General features: G+C 42.8%; 1 protein-coding gene across 3 annotated transcripts in view; it reads right to left on the bottom strand.

The window, feature by feature from the left end:
- KIFAP3 (kinesin associated protein 3) overlaps positions 1-3,505 on the bottom strand; it is a 68,163-nt gene extending 64,658 nt beyond the window's left edge. For all 3 annotated transcript variants that reach the window (XM_036387504.2, XM_036387505.2, XM_036387506.2), the window contains exon 1: positions 3,362-3,505. In XM_036387504.2, the coding sequence (XP_036243397.1) occupies positions 3,362-3,393 (32 nt within the window). In that variant the 5' untranslated portion in view covers positions 3,394-3,505. The remainder of the gene's footprint in view (positions 1-3,361) is intronic.
- Positions 3,506-14,866: the final 11,361 nt, after the last annotated feature.

The raw sequence follows: 14,866 nt of genomic DNA, 5'->3' as shown, positions 1-14,866 counted from the left end.
AGGTTTTTAGACAGATCATGTCCTTAAAGAGAATTACAAGTGGCTTCCCCAGGGGTCATATCAGCATCTTGGAGATAGCCATGGCATTGGGTCAATTAGATCAGGAAAAATTACTTTAACCTCATAAAGCTGGAAATGTCAGCAAATCCAGATGCAGCCTGTGCTGTAACCATTCTCAGCAGAAAATGTTTGAAATGTGTCTCCATCTACCCAGCTACTCTGCTATCCACTTTTCCTTCTGCAGATACAGCTGCAAAAAATACCTTTGTCCTGAGATACAGCTGCCCAAAAAACCCCACAAACCACAGAAAGGTCAGGAAACAAAAAGTCCAGTTCAACTACCAGCCTTGCAAGGACATAAAGCTACACAGAGCCAGCAGAAATATCTCCCTAGTGCTGGAGAGTAACATTTTCCATGAAAGCATAGCAAAACTCCCTTTATGACTTGAGATATTTTAAAGAGACTTGAGTTTGTTCTCCTTGAGCAGTACCTTGAAGCAGGTGCTTCGTTACAGTCTGTGGTCACAAGGTGCAGTCTATGGCAAATCTATTTCAGGAGAATCCCTCTCCCCACCTCCAAATACATTTCTCCTACTGAGATCTATCAGGAGATGCCAACTGCAAACACTCAGGCTCCTGACAGCCAAAGCTCTGCTTAGTGAGCAGAGCTTAGGAATATTTACAGCTATAAAGAAAATGGATGGAGAACAGAGTTTGGTAAAGTTTTGGTAAAGTTTTACAGGAATAAAGCTGGACTAACAGCTGATCATTGCCCAAAGGATTAGACCTTGCCATGTGTTCCCTGCTCCTGGCAGTCACCTTGCAGTTCAACATGAGGACTCCTCAGTCCCTGTCACAGTCAATCCCAGCAATCCAACAGAAAACTCTCCATGGTCTGGAGAGAAAGTTTTCCACTCTGCAACAGAACTAAAGTGCTCTATAGAAAAGGAACAACACCTCCTATTTCTCATCAGGGAAAAGAAGGAGTGAAACCTCCTCCTTTTGGCAACAGTAAACCAATGATGAGCTTAGCAAGCAGGAGAGCCTTAGCTTAAGACTGCTTAAATAAAGAGTTTTAGGACTTCCCAGATTTAATTTTTTTCTTTCAGAGGGATAGAGGGGTAAAATGAAGAACTTAGAGCTGCAGAGATTTTCTGCCCTCTCACACTGACACCCACCCTCTCTGCCTGAGCTATTTCTGAGCTAATGAAGTCACCAATCAATGCACAGCCAAGCTCCCTCCTGAAAATCCTACCTTGTGAAGTGCTTGAGGACCTACACTAAAATGTACTCTCCAGCCACTGAAGTTGTTTTTCATTTGGAAAACACTGCATTTGGACTGTCAGCATCACAAGGCAAATTCTCATTTACAGAAAAAAATCCCCTCCTCTCCCCCAAATCTACAAACATCTTCTTTACTGACTTTCTACACTTCCTGAGTCGGTAAATCACGTCACAAAACATTTGAAATTGCAAATATTACAATGAGCAGAAACAGCAATGCACTGGGGAGCTCTCATGCACATCAGCCTGTCCTTTCACTTCACTGCTTGCTTTGTCAACAAGAACCCAGCTCAGTTCAAGCTTTAAAGAGGAAGGCCTTTTCTACAGACAAAAGCTGCAAGCTGAGCTCACATAACGAAAGCTGGAGTGTTAATATCCTTTATTAACTGATTCCTTTAGAGGGAAAAAGCAAAAGCAAACTATCCTAATGAAAAGTGGCACAAAGCACACGTGGGTAAGGCTGAAAATTCAATAACAAATCCCAGCAAGTCAGACTGGGTGGGAGGGGGAGTGCCCATGCAAGGGTGACAAAGGGAAACAGGGAGCAGAGGAATACCAGACTTGCACACCAGCCTGGCCACATTAAACAGCACAGCAGGTAGCTGTGGGTTTGTGCTCCCAAAAAAGAGAAACAACTACACCTGTTGCAGGGATGACTACAAAACAAAGATTCCTCCAACATCACATACGATGGCACAAACTGAACAGGTAAGGCTAAAAAAAAGACAGGCACTGCTCTAAAGTTACAGCTGGTGATTCAGTTAAGGCTGGTATTTGATTTTTACCCATCATGGCATTGCTATGACAGAATAGATGGTCAAAGATTATCAAGAGGGTTTTTTTTTCCCCTGCACTGATTCCAGCTGTGGAGCTTAATATGTGGCATGTAAGGGGAAAAAAAGCAAAACCTAGACAGTGTAAACAGGAAATTCTGCAAATACTAATAAATGGAAAGGAAGTAAAAAACAAGAGCAGGAACTCCTTAGGATTCAAGACAGGATGGATAAAATCACCAGCACGATAGGAGGAAGTGACACTGTCCATTTGTGACACATGACATCTGAACAGAGGCCTAGATGACCTAGCATCTTTTGGGATTGATTCACTTTTGCTCTGAAACCACTGACAGAGATCCAAGAGCTGCCAGCTCAGGCCCTATTCTTTATGGTGACTGCTCTCACTGCCAAACTGACAGATAAAGGGCACCATTCATTCATCACACCTGCAACACCAAACCCAGATCATACACTTTATACCCCACAGTTACCTCTTGCATTCACAATACCTGACCTGCCCAATCTGCCATGGCATTCTGTTAACATCTCCTCCAATTCAGTCTCCCAGCTGCTCCCTGAACCTGGCCTTGCTGTCTCTTCTCCCATCCCTGCTCCCCAAAGCAGCCACCTGCACTAATACACAATCATCCTCTCCAGTCATCTCCTAATAGCACCTATTCTCCTCGCCACCTGCTGTCACTTCAGTGCCTCATCCCAAACACACCATAAAATGCCAGCACAGCCATCCCCAGGCCAGGGCACCCTCCGAACCCCACCTCTCTGCCCACCCTGCCTTTGTAACCTTCACTCATCCTTAACCCTCCCAGTGCTCATCCAAACCTTCTCCCAACAGGCCGGGGCAGGCTGAGGGGGGATCACCCAAACAAACCTGCCTCCCATTCCCTCACCCAGCACACCACAGCCCCCAGCCAGCTTCCAAACCAGCCCCTCCTCACTCGCCATACCTCCACCCACCACCACCATCATCATCATCATCATCATCATCACCCCTCCCAAAACACTCTCCATTGTCACCTCCCCAGTTATAATCACCCATCCATCCCCAACCCAGTCCTCACTACCGCCTCAGCCTCACACTCCACCCCACAGCTCCCCCATATTCCCCCCCTGCAAACACCCTGCAACACCTGTGTCTCGCACCCCACAACCTGACACACTCCATCCTCCCTCTACACAACCTGCCGCGCCCCAACCGCCGCGCCTTCCCCCCACCCCCCTCACCGCGTTCATCCCCGCAGCACGAACCGCCGCCCCTCGTGCCCGTCCTCCTCCCCGGTTACCTCTTGAGGTACCGGGCGTCCTCGCCCTGCATGGCGGCGGTCAGGGGCCGTGAGGGGAGGGGATGGGATGGGATGAGGGGGGGGGGGGGGCGGCCCGGGCAGGGCGCGGCCCCGCGCGCGCGGTGCTCGTTACCAGGGAGAGCGCGAGCCCCGCCCCGCCCCGCGCACGCGCGCCGCCCTCACCCGCCCCCCCCGGCCCCGCCTTTCCCTCCCCGTTAGCGCCCCCTGCAGGCGCGGGGGAGGCGCTGCCCCGCCGGCTGCCGGCCCCTCACGGCGGGGAACGGGCCCCTCCCGTTGGCTTCCGGGGAGTCACGACGTGAAAAAAAAAAGAAGCTGTGTTGGGGTTTTTTTTTCCCCTAAATAAATATATACGCAAAAGTTAAGTTTATAAACTTGAGAAATGCTGCGTTTCTGGGCGTCGATATGATTCAGGCCATTTGACGCTTGGCTGACAGTGAAAGGTGATCTGACCTCAGTACAGTAGAGGCAGCTTGGTACACTTTACTTAGTCTTCTGTATTTGTTTAATGCTTATTATTTTGAAATTGATATGCATCACTGCCAAACTATGAAATGGTTTTTCAGTTAATCAGCAAGTTGTTTTTGGTGAGAGGTATTTGAGGACACTGCGAGCCGCAGGAGTGAGGAAGCTGGGTTGGAAGGGACCTCTGGAGATCGTCCTGGCCAAGGCAGGGTCACCCCGAGCAGGTAACATAGGGATGCACCCAGGTGGGTTTGGGATTCCACATTGTGAAATGGTTTTTCAATTAATCAGCAAGTTAGTTTTGGTGAGAGGTGCTTCAGCACTCTGCAAGCAGCAGGAGTGAGGGAGAATCTCAGAATGCTCACAGAATCACAGCATGGCTGGGTTGGAAGGGACCTCTGGAGATCGTCCTGGCCAAGGCACAGTCACCCCGAGCAGGTGACACAGGGATGCACCCAGGTGGGTTTGGGATGCCTCCAGAGAGGGAGAATCTGCAACCTTCCTGGACAGCCTCCTCTATCACACTCCATGCAAAGAACATCCTCATGTTGAGGTGGAACTTCTTGTGTTTCCATTCATGGCTGTTGCACCTCACCCTGTCACTGGAGAGCACTGAAAACCATCTGGCACCATCCTCCTGGCACCTCCCTGGAGACATTTACATGGATGGATGAGATCCCTTTTCTTCTCCAGACCAATCTGTCCCAGCTCCTGCAGCCTCTCCTCATCCAGAGATGCTCCAGACCCTGTGTGCAGTATCTAGAGGAGGATTGAAGAAGGGCCTCTTGTGGTGTCCTGCCCCATTATGGCCACCTGAGCTGGTCACTGCTCCTCAGCACCAGCTCCTTGACTCAAGGCAGCCTTGGTGTTTTGGCACATAATCTTCCTTTTGGGTCACTGACACACAGAGAAAACGGGGATGACACAGCTGTAGCTCCAGACTCAGGCACAGTGCCTGCATATCCAAAATCATGTTGGAAAAGTTACATATTCAGCCAGCACCTGAATTTTCTGTCCCTTTATCTTAGAGTCTCCAAGCCACTCTAAAGAAGAAGCAAATAGCATCATATCCAAGAGGTCTCAGAAAGGATCTTAATGGGATGTAGTTTTCTGGAGTACTCTTTACAACTGAAAATTCTGTCTGCCCAGAGTCATGGGGTAATGCAGAAATAAATAATAGACAACAAAGGTTTTGGTTTTCATTGTGGCAAAATATTAAGAATAAGTACTTAATATCTACTGATCCCATTAAAGACTAAGAATTTTTATACTTTCATAATCTGTAACAGAACAGAATAAAACATTTTATGGAATCCACACAGTGCCTGCCTTTGTTTTAACAGAAAATGGAAAAAGAAAGTACCCCATGAAATATGAAGTGCTACCTTAGTGCAATGAATTTACAAAACATTGCTAGAACATAACACCCTTGTTACTTACTCTATTTTTATCACAGTAATATTGTCATAAAGAAAAAAAAATGCAGATACCTAATCAGAATGCTAATTCTCCAGTGATTTCAGCAGCTCTCCTGATAAGCATAAGCCAAACATTAAACTCTGAAGCCATATAAATAGTCTGATATTTACTGAGCACTAAATGCCTGACAGTCTTCATTTATTTCACTACAAATTTATCTTATTGATCTGGTCACACGTGCCTGTGAATGGAGTCTAGTTTTAGACACCTATGGAAAACAGGCCAAAGATTACAAGATGAGACTGATACAGAAGAATGTGAGAACTGAAAAAATACAAGTAAAGGAACATTTATTCCAGGTAAGTGTGCCATGATGTTTGGGCTAAAATTGGCTGTTTGTCAGGACCTGAAGGGACAGCAGAGGCTGGAAAGAGTCCAAGTGAAATAAATATCTCAGCTTTGTAGGTATTGAGCCTACAAAGATCAGACAATTCTGCCAAGATCAGACAATTCTGTTGGGCAGTGACAACCAGTTGATGCTGGGTTCAGAAAACCACATGGCACAAACACCAAACCCCATGTATTGCATGGTGGATTCTTCTAAAATTCAATTGTAGAGCACGTGCTGCCTGAGGTTTTGTTCTGCAGCCTTGCCCTGAACTTCTGATGTTGTTTTGCACAATTCCTTACATCCCTGTCCTTACAGTGTGATGAGGTTTATGGGATGGGAACTCTGGAGATCCCTCACCTGCATGGTAGAAGTAAGAGGAGGAAAGAGAGGGTGGAATTTGAGGCAGAAGGGTGATCAAGTTGCAAGCAGAAGCTGGAATACACAAGATTTTTGTGTCTCTACTTGGTTCTTTTGTTTGTATGGTTTTGGGGTAGTTTGGCTTTTTTCATAGAACAGTTGTAAGAAATATGGTTCTGGAGTCAGCTTGGAGGAGAGGTTTTTTCTTTTGTAGTGAGGGAATATAAAGGAGGGTGTGAAAAAGCTTGGGAGGTGCAGAGAAAATCAGACTAGGAAGAGAATGGTGGAGAAAGTTGCATGAAAAGAAGCTGGGCAAGCAGAAGCTGGAATACACAAGATTTTTGTATTTGTTCTTTTGTTTAGGTGGTTTTGAGGTGGTTTGGCTTTTTTCATAGAACAGTTGTAAGAAATATGGTTCTGGAATCAGCTTGAAGGAGAGATTTTTATGTAGTGAGGGAATATAAAGGAGAGCGTGAAAGAGCTTGGGAGGTGCAGAGAAAATCAGAACAGGAAGAGAATGGTGGAGAAAGTTGCATGAGGAGAAGCTGGGCAAGAGGAGTGAAGCAAGTGGGTAAAAAACAAGAGGAAAGAACTGTGGAGTGTTCCCACATGATACATGTATCTATGTGTATATGTATATATATTTATGGTAGAATAAGCACAGATGGAGTAATTCACAACATTTTTATGCAAAAACTCCCAAATTTATATTTTTTTGGTCAGGCTGCAGACATGTGGACAGAATACACTCTCTGACATTGGAGCAACACCCACCACATTGCCTCATGGTAAACTTGATTTTATTTCTTCTTGTTTGTTCTCTTAGCATTGAAAAGTATTGATAGTAGCAGTGATTTTTAGGTCAAAAAAGGTGTTTCCATTGTCTTCAATGAGCCTTTGGTATATGACAAGACTGCATGTTGAAAATGCATTGGGACTGGTTTCTTTTACATCACTGGAAAAAAAAAATTCAACCAAAATAGCCAACATTGTTTTTCTGTAGCAAATGGAACTATTGAAATGTAACAGACTAATCTCTTGTCTCTTGTGGAGTTGAGAAACCAAAGCAACCCTGAAATTTGTAATCTATCCATCAAAGACTGCATCTTGCTCTCAGGAAAAAAAAAGAATCCAGTGGTTTGTAGGGAAAAAATAATGAATTTGGGACATTTGCCTAGACCTTGTAAAATGAACTGTGCCTAAAACTCCTGAAGACCCTTTATTAGCTAAAATAAAGTGGAGCACTCTGAAAGGATGACTCCCAGGGAAACATGCTAGGTGATTAGGCTGTGCAGCTCAGTGGGGGATGGAGATGATGTTGTTCTGCTGGGCTGTCACACAGGAAGGGACTCAGGAATGGAGGTAATGAACCCTGGGCTTAAAAGTTTATACTGGGAGGAGGAAGTGAGACAAGGCACAGAAAATCTGATACACAAAGGGAAAGTCTGGCTTAACTCCTCTGGATGGAATTAATCTTGGAGCACAGATCAAGGTGATTCCTGAATGCCTTTTTGATCAGCAGTGACAGTGACATCTGCACAGGAGAAGGTCATTTTCAGTGTGACATGTGGTTGTGCTGGCAAATCCTGAGTGCTTTTGTTATTCTTGAACGTGAGACTTCACAAAAATGAGAAGAAGATAACAAGATCCTCCATGAAGAGCTTGGTTTGTATTTTATAATATATTTAAAATATAAAATATTTTAAAATAGATTTAAAATACATTTTAAATGTATGAAATATATATATATAAATATTTAAAGATATATATAATATAATATAATATAATATAATATAATATAATATAATATAATATAATATAATATAATATAATATAATATATTTATTATAATTAAATAATAAAAATTATATATCTCAATATATATATTTATATTTATTTTATATTTAAATATATTCATATGATGTTATGTGGTATGATACGATATAATGTAATGCAATATAATGCAATATAATGCAATATAATATAATACAATATAATTAATATAATATATATTTATTATATATTGAATATATATTTATTTATTAAATTTATTACATATTTTAATATATATTTTATATATATTATTTATATTTAAAGATATTATAAATATATTTTAACTATATTAATATTATGTGATAGATGATATTATGTGATATTATATTATATAATTAGTTTAATATAATATAACATAACATGGCATAATAACACTAAGCTAAGTAAATGCATCAATTTTCAACTCATTCAAACCAGGGAAGAAAATTACCTGTAGGTTTCTATTGTTTCAGGTGTAAAAAGAAACATCTGGAGATGTGAGAAGAAGCAGATCTCTTCACACAGAGTTCACTGTAGAGCAGAGTGTGCTGCTTTCTCCTTTGGCCTATTGAAATCAGAATTGCTGCCTTCCATGGGACTGATCTTTGATGGCCTTATAGCTCCTTCTGGAGCTGGGGTTGTGCTAAAGTAACCATCTCCATGGATTTCCATGTGCCTGACTTGAGACCAGGCCTTCAAGAGGGAATTTTGCTGTGAGGAAGGCAGAACAGCTCATTGTACACTGTCACGGAATCTTAGAATCATGCAGGTTGGACAGACTTTTAAAATCAAGCCCAAGAATAAACCTAACACTGCCAAATCCACCACTAAAGCACATCCCCAAGTGCCACACCTACCTGCCAGCATGTCCTGGATATGGATGTTCAGTTTGTGCTGCACTAGGATTTGCATTCTCCATTTCTCCTCATTTTCTGGCAACCAGCCTGAAAAGATTAAATATGGAAGTGTCCACACAAGGAGGAACTGTTTGTGTCATCTTGTGACCCCTGATGACAATGAGGGGCATTTCTTGTGCAAAATCCTGGTTTTGCTGAAATCAATGGGAGTTTACCACTGACCCCAGTGGGGACAGAATTTCACCTCTTAATGTTTATTAGATGCAGCAGGCAGAAAGCAGACTCATAGCCATAAAGGCTGTGACATTTTATGGTTCTGACTCTGCAACCACTCAAGCACATGGTTAATTTTGCCACAGTAATAAAGTTAAGCACTAGCTAAAGTGTTTTCAAGGAGGGGTCTCTTTTACACTTGAACAAGTCTATATTTCATCATAAATCAGGAATTCCTCCCTTTCAAAAGAAAAGGATTCTGCATGTGATCATCAAATTGTTTCTACTTTGCACAACAATAATTGCCCTTTTGTTTTTTCAGTTTCTGTCCAAATAAGGCAAAGGGGAATGAGTACCTCAGCTGAAGTAGTTTTGCTCTGGTGACATTTAACTCATTTCAAATGGATTCAAGAGGGAAATATCAATTTTTCAATTTTAATTCTAAATACTTCAGACACTGGCTATTTCATTTAAAAAGTGAAGATTTTGCACAAAACTTTACAGCCAAAATATTTTTGTTAAGTTTTTTAACTATCATGGACAACATCAGCATTGTTCTTCATATCTAGGAAAACTCTTCTACTTTTGCAGTATTTTTGTATTTGTTTCCACCTAATTTTGGCCAAAGCACATCAGGAGTGTAACAGAATGGAAGTACAAGGAAAGGCATTCAAGCTAGATGAATTCAGACCTGAAATAAAGCATAAAATTTTACTGGGATAGCACTTAACACATGGAATGACTTACCTTAGGATTTATGAGTTGATGCTTCCCCATTATTACCAGTCTTTATATCAGGAGTTTAAGAAAGAGAATGTGGGTGAGTGTAGAGTAAATCCTTTCCCAGGGTCTGTCCTGATGCTAATTTGTTTTGTTTCCATCGTGGAAGGAACCAAGCAGAGGCTGAACTTGGGTCTGATTTAGTGCACTTGCCCCTTTGCCCTGCTTGGTGAGGGAAAAGCAGGAGAGCATTTGGAGCACCTGGGAGAGGCTGTCAGAGGAGGATGGTGATGGGGTGGGGTGGCAGCAGAAGACCCAAGAGGTGGAAGGGAACATGGGCCAAAGAATATTCCTCCATCCTCCCAGCTGTGCTTTCCAGGAGCCTGGAAAGGACTGGGGGAAGGAAAAAGCAGGGACTGGTCTGGCTGGCCCGTGAGTAAGAAAATAGAAGAGCCCAGGAGTTCAACTCTGGAAATTACTGGTTCTCAGGAGCTTCTGGGTTACAATAATGGAGGTTTTACAGTGCTGTTGAGCTGTGTGTTGAAAAAACAATCCTTCAGCTTTCAGCTAATTTAGTTACCATCTGTAAGCTGTTTAAGCCATTCCCCTTATTTCACTTTTCCCTTTTAATTTTGCTCTGTATGCTTTTTCTTCATTCCACCTCCTGTGCAGGCACAGAGAAGCACATAGGTGTGCAACTGAGGATTTTCTGTAGAGCAGGAAAACACCACTGTCCCTGATGTTCTTTGTGGGCTGCATTGCTCTAACCCACCCACAGACTGCTGGCATTTTGCTGTGGGGACCCATGGCCTGTTCCTCACACCAATATATTTTATACAGACACAGAAACAGTGAAATACATTTTTTAAAAAAGTGCTTTGTGGTACAAAACTCCAACATTGGCATTTGTATAGATGTCTGAGTTTTATTTTGTACAAAACTCAGTTTGCTGCTACTGGATTTCAGATTTCAGAGGTAGCTTGTTAAAGTTGTCCTTAGCTCACCCAGCTGAGCATCTCATATGTTTCATGAGATTCCCCTGGAACCCAGGGGCATATCAGTTGTCCTGGCAAGGCATAGTGAGGTGAGTTAATTAGTAGCATTCCAACATATCCTGGGCTTTACTGGCTAGAAGTGAAGAGTCCCAGAAGAAGGAAAGCACAGTAATTGTGCCAGATCCATCCTGTGCTCCCTATAGTTTCGCTCTAGAATTTTTTTCATACATATTGTCTCCGTGCCAGTGCTTGTGGTCTCTGAAATTAAAAGCATTTCTCATAAAGGGGATTATGAAATTAAAAATATTGCTCGTAAAGAACACATTGATCCTTACTGGGAGGATGACAGACATAAAACCATCAAATTACTGATGTCACTAAATAAAACTAATTTAGGAGATAACAGTGCATTTTTAAACAAATAGTGGGGATGTATTGGATTTACAAACTGCAAGAATTTTCCTTCCCAGTGTGCTCATTCTTCATTTATCATTTTATAAGAAAAACCTTTAAACTAAAAGTTAGTCTCATACAAATGTCACTTGCTAGCTTCCTTGCTAATCCAGAGGAAATATTATCCTAGTGGTCCCTGAGGTCCAATGTCTAGGTGTTGGATACATGATAAACTTACTTGAAGCTTTCTCAGTGAGATATAGTCCTCTGGAGACAGCTGTGGATTTAATTTTTCAAGCTTTAGTACAACCTAACCTCTTAAAAATAAGATTTAAGTTTCCCTTGTCAGGTCACTTAAAAGTTTCTTCTTTTATTTTGCTTTTTTTTTATTTCCCTCCTCTGCTGCTTGCCCAGGCTGTTAATCCCCAGCCTCTGGAGGAAACATTTAACCATCTCAAACCTTTCACATCTTGATCATTTTTTGGTTCCAAAAGACAGCACACATACATTTGGCTTTTGAATTGTTCTAGTCTGAGAGTTTATCAAGAAATTAGCAATGCAAAGCAAACAATTTCCAGTCTTAATCATGTAGAGTTCTACATCAGTGCTGAAAAGAGGTGGGTTTTTGCAAATTTTTGAGCCACTCCTCAGTGTAAGAGCAGTATTTCACACAAAGAGGTGTGTTTCTAGTTCATGCTGTCCAGGAGTTGACTTTAATCTAGTTTTCTTTCCCCTTGATATTTATCACTTACTGTTTCAGAAATGGTAAATTTAATGTTCCAAGGCATGCACAGAATTTCACTGGCGAGTTCCTGGTATTGTGAAACTCCACACAACTCAGAGCCGGGTTAAGCATGAAGGCTGATCAAACCAGCAATGTCACAGACAGTGAAATGTGTCTGAAATGCAAGAGATATTATACTCCTGATACTTTTACTGATCCAAAAGTGCTGCTTGCAGCTCCTGACCCCCCTCATCTCCCTGCTGTGCTCACACAAACAAACTCACAGGCTTCTGCCAGACTGTTCTTTCTCAGGAGCTAAAGGTGCCAGAGGTCTTTCAAGGTCACTTGTCATATTTGTTCTCTATAGTCAACTTTTCTTTTTTCCCTTTCAGCTCGTTTTTCTTTGACTTCCTGAGGAAATGAGTTTTATCTTGCCTTACCTATCCCTGCATTCATCAGGTTTCTGCTCCCTCCCTCTTAATGCCCTCGTGACATGTGGGCCAAGTGCAATCACCACTGAAAGATGTGCAAGTTAATTAAGTTTCTAGGGGTTTGTGTGCAAGTCTGCAAGTTAATTAAGTTTCTAGGGGTTTGTGTGCTCTGGCTGCTGGGCAGATGAGGGAGAGACCTGTGGTGGGGACTGTGCTCAGGGAGAGTTAAGCAGAGTTCAGCTCTTTGGCAGCAGAGAGGGGTCAGTCCTTCCGTGCTCACTCTCCACACAGACAGACAGACAGACAGATAGCACAGAGGAACTCATAATTCAATATTGAAAAGAAATGCTTTTAAAAGATGGCTCTGAGCAGCCCAGCCCTCACTGTATCTGGTGTCACATATCACACTGCTGGCTAAGCTGTCCCACAGCAGCTCCTATTGTATTTGCTGGGAAATGCCCTGAAAAAGGCAGGAATGATGAATCTAACTCCATGTTCTCAGAAGGCTAATTTATTATTCTATGATACTATATTATATTAAAGAATGCTATACTGTACTTACTAAAGAATACAGAAAAGATACTTAATGAATGCTAAAAAAATAATGAAAACTCCTGACTCTTTCCAGAGTCCAAACACAGCTTGGCCCTGATTGGCCAATGAGTGAAAACAACTCACAGCAGAATCCAATGGAACAATCACCTGTGGGTAAACAATCTCCAAACACATTCCACACCAGCACAACACAGGAGAAGCAAATGAGATAAGAATTGTTTTCCCTTTCTCTGTGGCTTCTCAGCTTCCCAGGAGAAAAATCCTGGGCGAAGGGATTTTTTCAGAGAATGTGAACGCCACAAGCTCCAGCCTGGCTGCAACACAGGCAGTTTCTTGTCCAGGGTGGATCTTTCCCAACAGATGGCAAGTGAGAGGAGCTGTGGGGCTTATTTCAGGTAGAAGCAGAAAGACACACTTCTAAAAGAAGCTCTCCTGTTACTCTGTGGCTCACAGAACAATCTATTTTCCCCTTTCGTTCTAACAGTTCTGACTGATGTTCAGCAGCACTGCTGTGAAATGTTCCTCTGTATCAGGTCAGGGAAAGCCAGTCTGATGTTTGCCCTCCAAGCCAACAGCAGGGAGGGATCCACAGAGCTGCAGATCTGAAAGCCTGGATCTTTACATCTCTGCTTCTGCAAAAAGAGAGGCAGACTGAGAAGGTTAAATGGTCTCTCTTGTCCTGGTCTGCACACAGCACTTCTTTCTACAGCTCTGTTGTTACCCATGGCACTCTCTTCTTTCTCAGGGTGGAGTTGCTCTTTTGTCAGGATGTTCACACTCCACACAAAGGCTGTCTGTGAAAAATGCTTATTTTATTATTGGCTATTTGCAAATATTAAAATGAATATGATATGTGTTGTGTTAGAAAGTAATTCTGTATTAATTCTCTTAAGTAGTGTGGTAAATATAGTTTTAGGTTATAACAAAATGTTAAAATAGAAACTATGCTATGTAGGATACTTTTTTTCTAAAGAAAGGACTCACACTGAGATAGCAGCCACAGGACACCTGAATCTTTCAGAGAAAGGGAATTGTCCCTGCCTGACATCACCCCTTCCACATCACATCTATTGTGCCCTGGATTTCCCACACTGGGGGGCTTCATGCCTGGGCCTTCTAAGAGTTCAGGAAAATACCTGGTCTGGCTCTGTGCTAAGAGCTAGCCAAAGCACACTTCCTACCTAATGGATTTAGGCTGTTCCCTAAATCTGCTGCCAGTGGCTGTCAGACACAGGATAACAGGGCAGTAGCTCTGTGGTCTGAGCAGATGGGTCAGTCTCATGCCTTAGGTAGGAAGGATCCAGCTGAGAGGAAGTGGAAAGGCATGTTTTTTCTGGCAGTGTTGTGTACAGAAGGAGCTTTGATGGTGTGGGTTGCCATCTTTCTCTTGCTTTGGAATTGAAAATAAATCCTTGAGAGACTTTTCACCAAAGCATTTCTGGCAGTTGCATGCCAGAGCTGAAAGACATTGAGGCTAAATTATCTCCCACTTGCCCAGTTCTCCCTGAGGGGTTTCTGCATTGCTTTTTGTGCTGTTCCATGAGTGTGCAACATCCTCTTTAACCCTGCTCACCAAACCATGATCCCCTCTGATCACTTCTAGACACTTTCTTCTTGTGTGCAGTCTTCAATGGCCGAGCCAGGCAGTTTCCAGAGCCACTTCCTCCTTGGTCAGAGCTGTGCTAATAAAAAAACAGAGCTGTGGGGGCACAGGAACTGTGCACACTCACATGCATAACGCTACAGCAGATTTGATCCTGCATTTTCCCCACAATCCTCCCCACTCAGTCAGGAGGAGAATTTTGTTAGCTTTCACCTCAAAAAGGAGCTTTACCCTGCACTTGAGCCAACAGAGGGCAATAGACTCATAATTCAATATTGAAAAGAAATGCTTTTAAAAGATGGCTCTGAGCAGCCCAGCCCTCACTGTATCTGGTGTCACATATCACAGTGAAAGGCAGCATTCCATGCAGGACCTAAAACCTTCTCAGGCTCCATCAATTAAACCACCACATCTGAGGTGGAAGAGACTCAGCAAGGAACTCTCACTAGGGTTCAATGAGAACCAGATGTTGTGGGCACAGCTGTCATGCTTCTTATCAAGAGCAACAGAGCAGCCCCTGCTGCAGTTTCACCAGGAACCCTGCCCTTCCTT

This window comes from Molothrus ater, chromosome 9, assembly GCF_012460135.2.
Source record: "Molothrus ater isolate BHLD 08-10-18 breed brown headed cowbird chromosome 9, BPBGC_Mater_1.1, whole genome shotgun sequence".
Taxonomy (NCBI): Eukaryota; Metazoa; Chordata; class Aves; order Passeriformes; family Icteridae; genus Molothrus; species Molothrus ater.
The sequence above is the reverse complement of the archived record's forward strand: the minus strand, read 5'-3'. Positions and strand labels throughout refer to the sequence as shown.